Below are 14,723 nucleotides of genomic sequence, written 5' to 3'. Positions count from 1 at the left end.
CCAGTGAATTAAAAAGAAACTCAGGTGGTTAATTAAGAAGAAAACTATCTTCAGCAGGATTGGGATCTTTGTCTTAGCTGAGATTAGACTGTTGTTGTCTAAAGCTGTTTTGTTTCTGAACAAAAGCATCTTCACAGAGTTTGTAGTGTGTACATGCTATCTTAATTTTCCAGTGTTTCTTGTGTTGACAATAGTTATCAATTTCAGAATTTAATTCTGAATGCCAGTACCTGCAAATCTAGCTTTTACTTCTTTCTCATCATTTCTTCAAGCAAAACAAGGCCGAATGAAGTTACATCTGAAATAAGAAGTAAAGTTAATTTTGAATGCTATGCATGGTGGTTCTCAGCGGAGACTATTTAGCTGGTGCCATGGAAAGCCCCTGGGTTTACCTGGTGAACTGCATTGAGTCAGTCTGGGATCTGACAACAATTTCTCTCCATGCAGGGCAGATGTAGTTTAAAGCTCCTACAGCATAGAAGTGTAGGCCCCTTGTAATCTATCATGTTAAATGATTCGATTGGTATTCATGATATAGCTACACAGGCAACAGCTACATGGTATATAGAAATTGAGAGTCTGATCAAGTACAAAGCTCACCACCTGCTTTAAAATGTCACAGGCATAATTCCAAGCTTTATTGTATCAGTAAAAACTGGCTCTAGTCCTACGGAAGTCAGACATTAAACCTGCATGAGATCAGAGTAGAGTTATATATTTATTAGTTGTGTCTGTGGTGGTTGCCCCTAAAACTATATGGGTGACTTAAAGACTTTCCACCATTCAGACTGACTTTTTCTGTACATTCTGGATGCAACTGAAACTGTTCAAGAGTAAATATTGCTAAAAAACCCCCACCCACTTTTGCCTTCCTCTTTAGTCTTTCACTTTGTGTGACCCAGGTCCAAGCCATTGCTGGATTGCCTTGTTATTTCTTAAACTTGATTTACAAAATAGCAGCATGGCTTCTTCTTCTCAGAGATTCCACGGGAGGAGATGAAGGACCTGTCCTGGGATCAACCTGTGAGATGATGGAGTTGACCTCATGCTTTCTTTGCCTGGCTGTTGCGAATGGGGATATGCGCTGTGCAGCTATACTGCTGTTGCTCTCCATTTTTGTGCCACTGACACATCCCAGTCTCCATGGCATTTAGAAAAAGAGAGGAAGGAGCCACAGAGACTGCTGAGCCCCTGTCCTCAATCCAGTCATGGTACTGTGGTGCTCCTCTTTCCCTCTCGCATATAAATGCTCCCTGCAGCAAGATCTACATCAGAAGACCTCACCAAATATTTTTGTGGTGAACCACCAACATGGTAAGAGGAAACCTGAAGGGAAAATCGAGCACTGAATGAATCTACTAAAGGAGAATTTTCCTCTTTCTGTCTAACTTCTATTCTACAGTGTCCTCACATCCCTCTGAGAAAACTACATGCAGCAGGCCTTTCTCAGCAACCCGTCTTCCATTTCTGTGGAAAAAAAAAACAACAAAAAACCATGGGAGTTTGAGACAAAACTGTTCCCACGAGAACTCCCTTTTGTATAATTGCCGTTATCTGATTATGGTGGGAGAAGGGGTTTTTTTCACCTTTACCCCCGCCTAGGACAAGTACCATGTCCTGACGCCAAGTTTCAGGAATCCAAGACAGCCAAGATTATTGACCTAGGGGATATGTGCCTCTGAGTCAGATCCTGACATCAGAAGGATCAGTCTATTTTATGTGTTTGAAGGGTCTAATTTTCAAGGAATCAATGTAATAATTATTGCCCCACCCGTCCCACTTCTACCCTTCAGCCCTTTAGTTGGCCAGTTTCTACCTCCTCAAGACTTCAAACATAGGTCCTTGTGATATCATGGCATAGACACTGTGACTGTGGCAGCTGAGCTCTCACTCTCTGCAGAATGGAAAAATTTCCTTCCTGGAAGTTTTTTCCTCAGGACATAAATTCAGGGATCATGCTCTGACCTGTGATTTGGCTCATATATTGGGGTTATGGTGTATGCTCTGTCAGCCGTTTAGAAATGAACAAATTTCTATATTCTGAGCTTAATGGGAATCACATTTAGCAGCTTTGTTCAATAAAATATTAAAAAAAAAATTTCACCCCATATGAGAAGTGGGTTGTGTCACATATGAATATGACTGAAGGTATTTGTAATAACTTGACAAAAGCTGCCATTTGATATTTCAAAGCATATTTAATCTCTGAGCCTGAGAAGCAGATTCTGCCACTGTCACACATTTGGTTTAACTATATCTACTGTACAAATGTGAGACTTAAAACTTTTACATTGCCCAGAAACTTTAGAGCCATATTTCTGCTCCATTATCCACAAAGATTGCACACCACAAACATCTACAAGCAGTAAGTTGAGGTGCTTATTATACAAAATACCATGTGTAAAACAAAACCAAGACTTGTATTAAAATTCCTTTCTCAGACACTGAGAACATAAATGGGAATCAACAGAAGTTATTTACAGTACTTGACACGGTATTTTACTGCATACTTCCATTTACAGTTTTTTTTCTTCTTTTGTAAATTGCTACTAAATATATGTGCACTGGTCATATCAGACAGTTCAAAACATATTTTAAAACTTAAATCCCTGGAACTAGACGAAGTAATTAACAATTTTTATGACACCAATGTTAAAACCTTGGCTTGTTTTGTGTGGTGGGTAATGCTTTCAACTTAGCCTCCCCCTTATGCATTCAGTTTGGATTAAATACCTTCTGAGCCAAACTCTGCCCTCACTTAACAGCTTCATAGTCCTAAGCGCTGACAACAGGGGCTGCATAGGTCTAACCGAGAGCAAGACTTCATCTTCTGTGCTCAGTGAGCATAGTTAATTCCTAATCAATTCAGTGGGATTGACCCCAATTAATCGAGGCTCATTTTCCTTTTGAATTCATGTTTCAGATGATCTAATGATATTTCTTTAACCCTTATCACAGCAGGAAAGAGTCTTTCATCTGAGATTATAGCCAAACATTCTCTCTCCCTTGCTTTCCTAAATCTCTGTAAGATGTTTGCCACCCAACAGCTATGACTCCCTGTTTTTTTCAGCACTTACTTACTTACTTTCCTTTTCTCCTACCCTCCATAGAAATATTTTTGCTTAGAGAAAAGGATCATCCTACCTTCTTCCTTAGTAGCCTCCCCTGGACACATTAGTGTTTTCTGTCTAAGTCTCAATGTAATTTACAAATAATGGAGATGGTCTATCAATGATGCTCTTTCCTCCCTGTGACACATGTAAATAGTAAATACATGCTATGTTTTAAAGGGGGACAACTGACATGCTGCAACCATAGCACCCTTTTACAGAAGGTCCATCGAGATTCACATAGGACATGCTTCTGGGCAGGCAAAAAATGCAAACTGAGGAACTGTCCTTCTGTCAAAGGTCTACATGACATCTCAACCCTTGGACATGCAGGAAGCCACCCTTGATTATGCAGCCCTTGATCATGCAACCAGCAGCTCAAGACTGAAAGCAGAGCAGGAGATTTGGGAAGGTGGATGTAAAGATGGCATAAGACTGCCTCACTCTCTTTTTGCTCCTTGGCTGCCATGCACATAGCCGCTTCTCAAGTGTGATTTAGAGCAGCCTGGTCATGATCTCACCTAATTGTGTGGTTAACGGCTCCAAAATAGGACCCTGTGATCAAAACGTCTGGAATCATGAGGTCATTACATCAAAAGGCCTGTTCCATAGTGAAAGTATGGCTTTCAGGTTCCACTGGCTTCAAAGCTCAGCAGTAAAACAAAGGTGAAATCTATATTCAGGGACATTTATGGAAAGCATTACCATTTGCTGTTCATCAGAGGGACCAAAGCAGCTAGCGATTACAAAATAAAAAAGGAAAAAAAAAAAAAGAAAATTACCCAGCTCGTGAATGTACTAAGTTTCAGGAAAAAATACATTTTTTGCCATAGAGGGTAGTTAAATAATTTAACTGGGAATGTCATTGCTGAGCTCTGCAATAAACTGCACAGAACTGCACGGACCTACAGTGGTAGTGAATGGCCAGCTCTCCCAGGAAAGGTTTTGTTATCCTTATATTGCTTGACTTTTTTACACCACATCTGTGCTTGCTTCATCATTCTGCCATCTGCTGTAACAAAATACAGGCAAAGCTTTTCAGAAAACAACCCCTCCACACTTTAAAATGCTCCAACCCAGAGCACAGACCTTTACTTCTCATAAGCTATAGTGCTTATTATCCTCTCTTTCTCCTCCTCCTCTTCCTCCTCTTCCTTCTCCTCCTCCTCCTCCTCCTTCTCCTCCTCCTCCTCCTCCTCCTCCTCCTTCTCCTCCTCCTCCTCCTCCTCCTCCTCCTCCTCCTCCTCCCACTCCTCCTCCTTCTCCTCCCTTGGCCACCCCACCACATGCATGATGAATTACATACGCTTACCAAGTGTGGAGAACACAGAAAACCATTGATTTTGCCACAATGTTTCTACTAAATAAAATGAATGGTTATGCGCTTTGCTTTGCTGCATAAATACGTTTGCTGAAAGGTCAGAAATAGCAGGTCATTATCATTAAATTTTTAATTTTGGAACTCCCAATCACACTTGTTTCCTGTTTGGTATTGTCTGCAGACACACAATGTATAGCTGAGTGAAAGACTCTGATTGCTAAAGCATCGAAATAACAGAGTATGAGCAGAGTGGTTTTGAGCACACACTCTGTATAGTCCAGTCAAAGTTTCTTCCTGGTGCAGCCGCGCAAATCTCTTGGTAGCAGTAAACTCGCTGCACAGACTTCATTCCTGAACACATGTTCAAAGGTGATAAAATAAATGCAGATGGTTTCCCAAAACCTCAGTGGAGCATTTTTTACTGTTACTAAATGGACTGTAAAAAAACTAGGGAAAAAATGGAGAAAATACAGTTTGACACAGGCAGGCAATTTCAGAATAGCATTCGGTCGTTTGGGAGAAAAACTAAATAAAATGTGTGTTTATAATGATCTATTGGCAAAACAATATTGACAGAGCCTCTGAGCTGCCTTATGGGAGTGAGTTTTAGAATTCTTAAATTAAACTAGTGTTGCGAGCTGAATATTTTGCTTAATTACTTAACACACATACAAAAATAGTTAGATAGGAACTTTGAATTCATTGTGCCATGACTGAAGCTGACAATAAAACCAACCCCAGCTACAGTGAAAACAGGATTAGGCCTTAACAAATTTATTACAGGCTTTGTTTACAAACTTGTTACAAAATTATACAGCATCTTATGCGTACACAGGATTTACAAGAACGCGTCACTGATGTGTGCAATTGCTCCGCTCTCTGGTTGAGATCTGCAGGTTTTTCTTTACTTAGGGCCTGATCCAGCTTCCACTGGAGAAGGTGAGAGTTTTTCCATTGACTTTAATGGAAACTGGATCAGATCCAGAGGGTAACACTTCCGTTCATTGTTATACTGGGGTGGGAAAGAGGCAGCCGATCTAATAACCTTACGCACCATGCTTCTTTCTTGTTTAACATGTTTCAGATGACAGCCATTGTATTTACCCTGATACATTTTTGCTGGCCGTTTGTAAAATACGTGATGCATTGGTTAAGTAAGTTAAGAGTCAAAGACCAGTTCCTGTTACTGGATTTACAGTGGAAAATGACAAATTATTTTCTTTGAACCTATAAAGAATGAACCTCCCTTGATTTTTGGTGAGCAGAAATAAAGGCATTAGGATCGACTCTGATGTTGTTTATATTGCTATAAACCTACATTTTCTCACCCATCTTCAATAGAAATTGTCTGGATTTACAGTGATATAATGAAGTGTGGAATCCACAATGTAGGAGCAAGGTAGTTTTCAATTAATGGGATATAGGGTCTGTAAGCAACAGTGACTAACCAAGCTCATTTAGTTTTCTTACTTCCTCTTCTCATAGGGAGATAGACTTATCTGGCATACTGAAACATGGAGATCTCTAAAGTTAATGACCCATGACAGTATCTGCTCTCAGTTACTCACAGCATCTGAAAACTATCTGTATTTGGGAATTCAGGGTGTAAAATTAAGTTTTTAACTTGCAAAAATTTTCAGTGGGACAGGACACTAAAAAATATGCTTGTCCCTCCAAGTCAAAAAATTAATGGGTAGGGGTTATTTTTTCCCTGTTGAAACTTAAACTTTCCTACTGGTAAAACTAGAAAAACTTCTGTTGAGGATTTTTTTTTTTTTAATGTTCACCAAGGAAGGAGAATGTGGGAAAAATTCTAGTCAGATCTATCAGATACTGAGTTCCTTGTACATACTCTCTTTCCTTTTAATGATTGCCTTGGTATTGAACCTCTGAAGTTATTATTGCTTGAAGCAAAGTTAGGGTTCAGTCCTGTGAGGTGATGCTATTTCCTGTGAGGTAAATACCCTGGCCTCATGTTGAAAATTGAGATAGTTCTCAAAACCTTTGTTTATGGCCTCCCCTGCAGAATTATACTTACATGCTCCAAGTGGCTTTCAGAGTCACTGCTATTCCAGTGCTTGGCCTCATGAGCAACCTGTCCGGTTCTCTGGTGATTTTATGATGTGTAACGATCTCTGTAAGGGATTAGGTGAGACCACACAATTTGCTGCCTTTGATGACCTGTTGCAGATTTGAAGTTGGTTCTCCAGTAGAGAAAACTCTATGAACAAAGGCACCCTGCAACCTTGGTTTTGAATGCTCTGATCTCATTCTCATTTGCGATGCTGAACACGCTACAACAGTGAAAGACGTACTATAAAAACCTAAGACCACTACACCTGTAATGCTTTTTGAATGGCTGGCATTTTTCAGCTCTGACTGTGTGTTAAGGTCTAGCTAGACACAGATAACGTATGCAGTCCAATCTTAATTCTGTTGATATCCATGACAAGACTTTCATTTACCTTTATGGGAGTGAGATCCCATCCAGGGCATTATACAGCTAATGTATAATAGACTATTTCTTCAAGTAGTGTAATTATTACTGTCCCCAGTGGAGCTACATGACAATACAAAGAAGAGTTTGAGGTATATATATATGCTAGTACATTTGTCTGTCCTAAGTAACAACTCACCTGTATAATTGAAGAACTTCATTATAAGTATGGACTACCTGGATTTTAGTCACTGTACTGCTCAAAACGATATATTATTTCACGTCCCTATGAAAGCTACCGGGTTTGTCGAGCAGTTCTACACATTTTTCCCTCTGTGAAAAATGGAGAATGGATTGCTGAGGAGAACAACAGCTTCGTACGGGTGTGTGGCTTTGATATCCATGCTGGGGTATCATATCTTTCTTTACTACAGTTTGCAAGCCAAGGGCTCTTTTAATGTTAAGACACCACCAGCTTTGTTTCTACTTTAAAAACTCAGACAGAGAGGAATGATGCAAAAATACAAACAGAAGATAATTGATTTGTGTGAGGAGGAAGAGGCTGATCACAATAAATAGTAAATTCTGAAGAAATCATCTTTTATGTTAAGAAATCATCTTATATTAATGATCAATTTAGATTTGGTTCTTGGCTTCAGTAAGTTTCTGCTACAAATATTTTAGATTTCTTTCATATTTTTTCTATGACAAACTGGCAGCATTAGAAACATTTGCAAAACAAATGTGCTTCAAAAACATAAATGAAAGTTGCTGGATTATTAACAGTCATTCTGAAATACTAACAAACAGAGGGAAAATGGTCATTTCACTGGCAAAACTGGCATAATACACGGAAGTTGTGTTTTATGACTACTTGATGCCTGTAATGTTGACGTCATCTGCAGGCTACAACATGTATTTTGGTCCATTTTTGTTTTGGCGGTAAGGAGTCAACACTGCATCCAATTAAATGTGAATGTATAGAGTAGGGAATATAAATATGTACACAACTCTTGACATTGATCTGATTTTTAACAAGTTTACTAAATGACAGTCACTGGCTTGACAATACTGAATGAAAAATACTGATTTTACACAGATTTTACAGTAAGGTTACGGTATGCTGCCAACAAGCAGTGTCACAAACATAGTCTAAAAAAAACCCAGAGTTGCCCACAGCAGAGGCACACACCCTTTGCTCTTGTTTATTGAGAGAGAAAGCTTATATACTGTAGATTTGCTGAAGTTTAATAAATAAGGTCAACTTATAATATATAAAACAATATAAACATTTATATGCTACATGCATATCATATAATTTAAAGTAATAATTTATATAGCAAAGAGATGCAGATTTATGTTCTTCCTATTTTCCTTGACAACGCGCACACACAGGAAGTGTCTATTCTTATCCATCTCCAGCCTACCAGTTTATTGTTTTCTGAAGTCAGTGCTCTAACATAAGTTTGGGATGTCTTGCATTGGGAGTTCCAGTGCTTGTCATCAATGCCGCGGCAGCCATTTTTTACAGGCTTGGCTTCTTTACACCTTGTTTCATAAAAGTATTGCTTAACTGGAGAGTTGCCTGTTTTAATTTCTCCCAGCACAGTTACCTGGTGTCCTCTAATGTCGATCGCAGATGATTTGTCCGTGACCCATAAACTTTCACTGTCACAAACGGAATATTCCCCTCGATGGCTCTTGTGCTCTGCGTACCTTCTCCGCCGGGAGGTTCTGTTCACCACCACAGAATTTCCAATATAATCCTCCATGAGGTACAGTGGTGGTGGTTCCAGCGGCGTGTTGTCACTCAAGAGGACTCGGGGAGAGTTGTAGCGTCTCTGCTGCCTTAAGAGGTCTGTATCCATTGAGATAACTGGCTGGAAGTCTGATTTCACATTTTCATCTCCATCCACGTCTTGCTGAGTGTCTGCTTTCTGCACCGTGTTTTGATAGTTTTCCTTAATATCTACCATCTGCTTAGAAAGCTTGTTTTTCAAAATATCTGCCTGAATGAGTTTAATAATAAGAGAATTTATTGAATCTTCTGGCAAACTCCTTTGATCCATGTTGGTAGACTGGATGCCACGAAGATAAGCGAGAAATATCACATAAAACAAGATGGACATCACCTTGTTCACCTGTAAGATCTGCAAAGAAACAGAAAGTCAACATAAAAACAGTTAAATAGGGAAGTTTACTAGATGTTGTAGACATGAAAATTTGGATTTGTTTTTAACATGTCTTACAACTTCTGCACGTTATAGATACAGATAGGCCATGTGTTTCTTTTAAGATATTTTTTCATTGTATTTTATAATTAATGCAACTATTTTCTGACTTTTTTTTCATCTATATTTCATGTGCTTTTCAGGATGACCTCACTTTTTCTCTTTCCATGTATAGTGGCAGATATGTCAGTTAGGTCTTTTCTCTACAGAGGTAGGTAGCTACTGCTGGGATAGCATGTCCAGGTCTTGGCAGCAGAGAGAGGCCAAGTTACTTTCACATAGTCTATTCTACAGAGTGGTTTAGTTTCAAAATTGCAAGATTATGTAGAGTAGCAGATTACCTAATGGTGTAAAATGAAGGAGTTCTGACTTTGCTAAATGTTGTCAATTTTTGTGTGTTGGCATCTCATGGATCCCTCAAATTCCTGTTCCTCAAATGGCTTGTGTTTAACTTTACCCTAAGAGCATCATCATACGCTGGGAAATAAATACTGTGGTTCAATAGCTCTTTCCCTCTCTTTCTCTCTCTGGTGCTATAAAGGAAAGTATTCTCGAAGGAAAAGGATGCCGTCAAGCAGCAAATTGGGGTTTCTTATATTTTGAACTCCAGAAAGCGCTAGTTAGACTTCTGTAATACTAGTGAGAAGTTCAGATGGATCACTTTGTACTGGTTGTTTGCAGGGTTGAGGCCTGGGGTTTTTTTGTTGTTTTTAATGGAGTTTCTTCATTACATTTATATGAAGTGGAACAAAAATGTTTGTATTTAGCAATATTCAAGGACAGATCTTCCCTCCTGGCCCTGAAACTGAAGAATCTTGTTCAAAAACATCAAAACTAACTTAAGATCAAGATTTTGAAAACTGGACCTAGAAGTGTGCTTCTTCTCTGTACTCTACTTTGCCATGAACTGCTCTATATGGATTCTTGTAGTGTCCTTGTAATTCTAGCTTCTGAGCATCTGCTAGAAGCTCATTTGTCATTTCTGGCTAAATCCTTCTGTCATCCTTTTTGTGTAGTTGAGAACTGTGAGCGTTCATCTAAGGAGGTGGTTTTTTTCCTTGTGGATACCTGTATATTTTGTATTTACACTTACATGAAATTAATTTTCAATGTAAAATACTAAATCATGGAAGCAAACCATCACTTCAAAGCACACCTGTTTTAAGGAAATTGTTGCACAAGTAGTGGATTGAAGGAGAAAATATTAAACTCACATTAGAGCACTCTTATACCATGTGGGAAGTCTTGGCTGCAGTACTGCTTCAAGTGACTCAAACCAGTCTTGAACTTGATTCTCCTGCACTGCAAACACATCCACTATGTGTCAGACCACTAGCACTCTGGGATGAAGGCAGTTACAGAACACAGAACAGATGGAGTTGGAAGGATCCTCAGGAGATCATCTAGTCCAATCCCACTGCTCAAAGTAGGGTCAGCTAGAGCAGCCTGCACAGGGCTGTGTCCAGTCAGATTTTGAATATCTCCATGGATGGACACTCTACAGCCCCTCTAGGAAACCTGTTCCAGAGTTTGACCGCCCTCACAATAAAAAACTAAACCAAGCCAAACAAAAAAAAAATAACTCATGTTACAGTATTATTTCCTGTATCTCAATTTGTGCCCATTGCCTCTTGTCTTTTCTTGGGACATGCCTGAGAAGACCCTGGCTCCATCTTCTTTACTCCCTCCCATCAGATGTTTCTACACTTTGATAAGATCCCACTGACCCTTCTCTTCTGCAGGTTGAACAGCCTCAGCTCTCTCGGCCTCTCATACGACAGATGCCCCAGTCCCTAATCATCTTTGTTCGTGGACTCGCTCCTGTATGTCCATGCCTCTCCTATACTGGGGAGCCCAGAACTGTACACAGCACAACAAATGTGGCCTCACCAGTGCTGATTTGAGGGGAAGGATCCCCTCCCTCAACCTGCTGGTAATGCTCTGGGTAGTCTGTGTTTTTCCCAGAAGAAACTGCAGAGAAATCAGACCTCAAACAGAAAATTTTCCATTCCTTCAAATCACCATTTTCTCTTTAAGCAGGCAAACCATTTTCTACTTAAGAAGGCAAAGAATAAAAGAAAAAAGTTTTACTGGAGAATCTTCCATCCACTCCAAGCAAAACTCCTTTTAGCAACAGTGAGTCCCCACTTCATAGTTTGGAACTGCAGCAAAATCAGAGCTACCCTCTGTGGATGTGTGATCTGTCCTTTTATGGACAAGAAATGTGTTTTTTCCATTCTCAGTTTGTCACAGTATGAGTTCACCTAAATCTAGACTGTTGCTTGCAGCAATGTTATGCTTCAGAAAAAAAAGAGAAATCTAAGATTTTATGTTACCATACAATTACTGTCATACCTAAACAAATACTAACTTAATGTAGATGCATCTCAGAGCCCAGACCATGCTGTATAAAAAGACCTCTTCCTGTGCAATTTGGTCTTCCCTCAGCAAATTATGTCCTTTTAAAAACAGTAAAAATATTATAAAACGGATGTCATTCAGCAGATTTCTTACAGCACTCAGAAGGGCTAACACACATGCAATATGACACACAAGTCTATAGGATGGTGAGCAAAGCTCTGACAATGCTCAGCTCAAAAGCTGAAAGCATTTTTCATGCCAACATACAGCTGCATGTAATCACTGGTCTGCTTAGTTTCAAAACTAAGTGGCACTAGCAAAATACACAAGTTGGAGCAGGTGATGAGGTGGGAAAAGTAAGACTGGAGTTCCTGCAGACTCTCTTTAATGTCATGCCGCACACAAAAAGGAAAGGGCTAGGGACCTCAGAATTAGAGCAGTTTGAATAAAATATTTTTCTCATCCATAGAGGAACCCCATTAATGGAAAAAAAGTTTAAAAGTGTTTTTATGAACCTAACGTAAAATGTCTTGTGGATTTGGTGAGAAGGGTGTTAAACTACTCTGAAATTTGACTTGTAGTTTGATTTGTACTTGGCAAATTTTTTGCTGCAAAAGTAAAAATGTTTCAGAACCAATCTCTACATTTTTCTGGGATGTTTTGGGGTGCAAAATTTGGAAAGAAAATGCAAGCGCTTGATGAGATTACAGTTTTCAGGGAGTTCCTCCAAGACAGTTCACCTAGGAGGTTCCTAAGTGGCATGTTCAGAAATTCCAGTCCATGACTTGAAATTGTCAGGCTGCCCATGAAGTCCAGCACCTCAGAATATGCCAAGGCACTGTTCTGGCTAGGAGAAATGGACATCACTGGGAAACTGCAGCTGGTTTATGGCCTTGGCTCTATTTTGAGTATAAGACACATTAAAAGTGTATTGGTTTGCAGGGCTGGGCAATATTGCCTTTGATAAATGGCTCTTTACCCCAAATGGAACTTTGTGCCTGTCTAAATTGAGGATAATTTGCAATTTGTACATTTTACTTTCTTTTTTTTTTTTTTTTTTGTTAAACCAATACAAAGGTGAGAAAAATGTAAAACATCGAAATGTTTATGTTTTTATATTTTCAAAGCAAATCATTCTGATGTTTCTAGACATGCTTCAAAAGTTACACAATGTAATTCACAAAGCAGAAAAAGTGCTTACTCAGTATAGCAAGTCAGTATATAGTGAGTAAGTTATCTATAGTGGAGACTTGCATTCAGAGTCAAGATTTCAACAGAGGCAACCTGTCTAAGACAAGACTGACTTAACTTCCAGGCTCCTGGCACGTAGGCTTGTATGGACCTTAGCAGAAAGTACTCCAGCACAAGTAGCAATAGCTCCTTCTTCAGCCTTTTGTAGAATGGTATAAAAATCCCCCAAGAATTTAGTCCTTCACCTGAATTTTTTCTGTTCTCTCACTAAAAATTCTTAACATTAAAACGATTCATTTCAGGTAGAAAGACAGATTTTGTTCAAGCCAAACTTTTTCTAGTTAGCTGCATACCGTGAGATATATTTGTTGTTCTTCAAGGTTCTTCTTGAGATTTTCCATATGTAAATCCCTGAAAAGGTTCATTTTAGCTGTCTTTGTGGACTGTTTGCAGTCAAGTAATTGTGATGAATGGTCCTAGAAATGATGACAATACTATTTACACTCCTACAGGAAGTACAGACTAGATTACCATATTTGGGGCCTGGGTCTGGGTCCCAGATAGGCATACGCAAGCATTTCCATGGTGACCTCAGAATAAGAGCACAGCCCAGCAGCATGCTCCCTCGTCCAGTATCAGATGAAGTAATGTTATTAGATACAAATAGAGAAGACCATAATTGGTGACTGCTTCCACTTCATTTCTGCCTGATATCTGATTGTGTTAGAGTATTAATGCTGGTACCTGAGCTCAGTTTCTGTTTCCACGGGCTGTCAGGTCAGCTGTGACACACAGCCTAGTCGACATTATGTGTACGATGGCACATGACTTAAATGGGTCTTCAGTATATATTGGATGTAACGACACATCCATTTAAACCCGTATAGTCATCTTACTGTGCAGTACCTACTACATACCAGTCCTAGAAGCCATGTGGTTGTAGAACAGTTTAGATAGTGTGAAACCAGAAGAATTGATCCAACACTTTCTCTGGATTCACATCAAAAGGTATCCCTTGTTGACCTATCTGTTTACGGCAAACTCATCATGTGACTGGGGACTCAGTGGCTGGACATAATGGTAGATTACTAGTCTCACTTTGTGCCTGTGCCACAAAGACTGTAGGCAGCTACCTAGGGTGGGCATTAGCAGCCTGACACGGTCTTGCTGTTGGGATATCCACTCCGTTTTCTGTCTCTCTCCTCCTGTATCACCCAATTCCTTTTCTATTCCATATATTGGGAGTTCAGCAAGGGCTGCTGACATATTCCAGAAAGCTGTTTTTCCTGAGTCACTGAGAAGCTTTGGACCAGCTCTGCTTTTGTGCTGTGCTATTCTGTGTGCCCTTCTAGATGTTGGGACGCCCCTTTGATGCTTTCAGCTCCTGCCAGAGGTAATTAAAAAGGGGGTGGAGGACGCATGGCTCTCAAATCAGCCTTTAAATGTGCTTGGAAAACACTCTGCTACTTGCAATTTGGAAAAGCACTGGACATCAAGGTAGGAAGACATATTAGTCTCTTTGAGTTGGTTCCTTTGCATAGGAGTAGTGCCCCCTTATTCAGAGATAGTACCCCGGCTTTCAAAAATGATTGCGAACACGGCAGCAGAAGCTAGGAAGATCCTTTGAGGAACAAGGGGCAGAACTAAGTGACAATTAGGCATTCTGAATAGTCCAGAGGGTTTGTGGAAACACACATCACAGCATGACAGGAAAACTAGCATATCCTGGTAACATAGAGCCAGCTGTTAATTTGCACTAAACAAGTTTGACTTAGAGATCGCTGACATTTGTGGCACAGTGGGTAAAAACAAACACCATAGAAAAGCAAACCTCATGCATTGCAAGGCTGTTTGATCTTTCAACTGTAGCTTAGTTTTATTCTATTTTAATGGTTTATATTCCTGCCTATCACTGTGGTGCTAGCAGGGTATTAATGCTGTCTCATCTAGGTGTCACAGGGAAGGCCTAAATTTAGGAGAAGTAAATAAGCTTACCTATTGCTTCCATCAATAAATTAAATCCCCAGTAAACTTTTCTGCTCTTTTCAGACTCAACACTTTATGTAGTGTTG

The 14,723-nt window shown here is 39.6% G+C and overlaps 1 protein-coding gene across 1 annotated transcript in view; it reads right to left on the bottom strand.

Moving 5' to 3' along the window:
- Positions 1–8,177: 8,177 nt before the first annotated feature.
- NTF3 (neurotrophin 3) overlaps positions 8,178–14,723 on the bottom strand; it is a 52,486-nt gene continuing 45,940 nt past the window's right edge. The window contains exon 2 of the mRNA XM_082309155.1: positions 8,178–9,018. Coding sequence (XP_082165281.1) covers positions 8,224–9,018 — 795 coding nt within the window. The 3' untranslated portion in view covers positions 8,178–8,223. The remainder of the gene's footprint in view (positions 9,019–14,723) is intronic.

Source organism: Platalea leucorodia (genome assembly GCF_965183815.1).
Source record: "Platalea leucorodia genome assembly, chromosome: 4".
Classification (NCBI taxonomy): domain Eukaryota; kingdom Metazoa; phylum Chordata; class Aves; order Pelecaniformes; family Threskiornithidae; genus Platalea; species Platalea leucorodia.
Note: the sequence above shows the minus strand (reverse complement) of the source record. Positions and strands in the feature narration are given on the sequence as shown.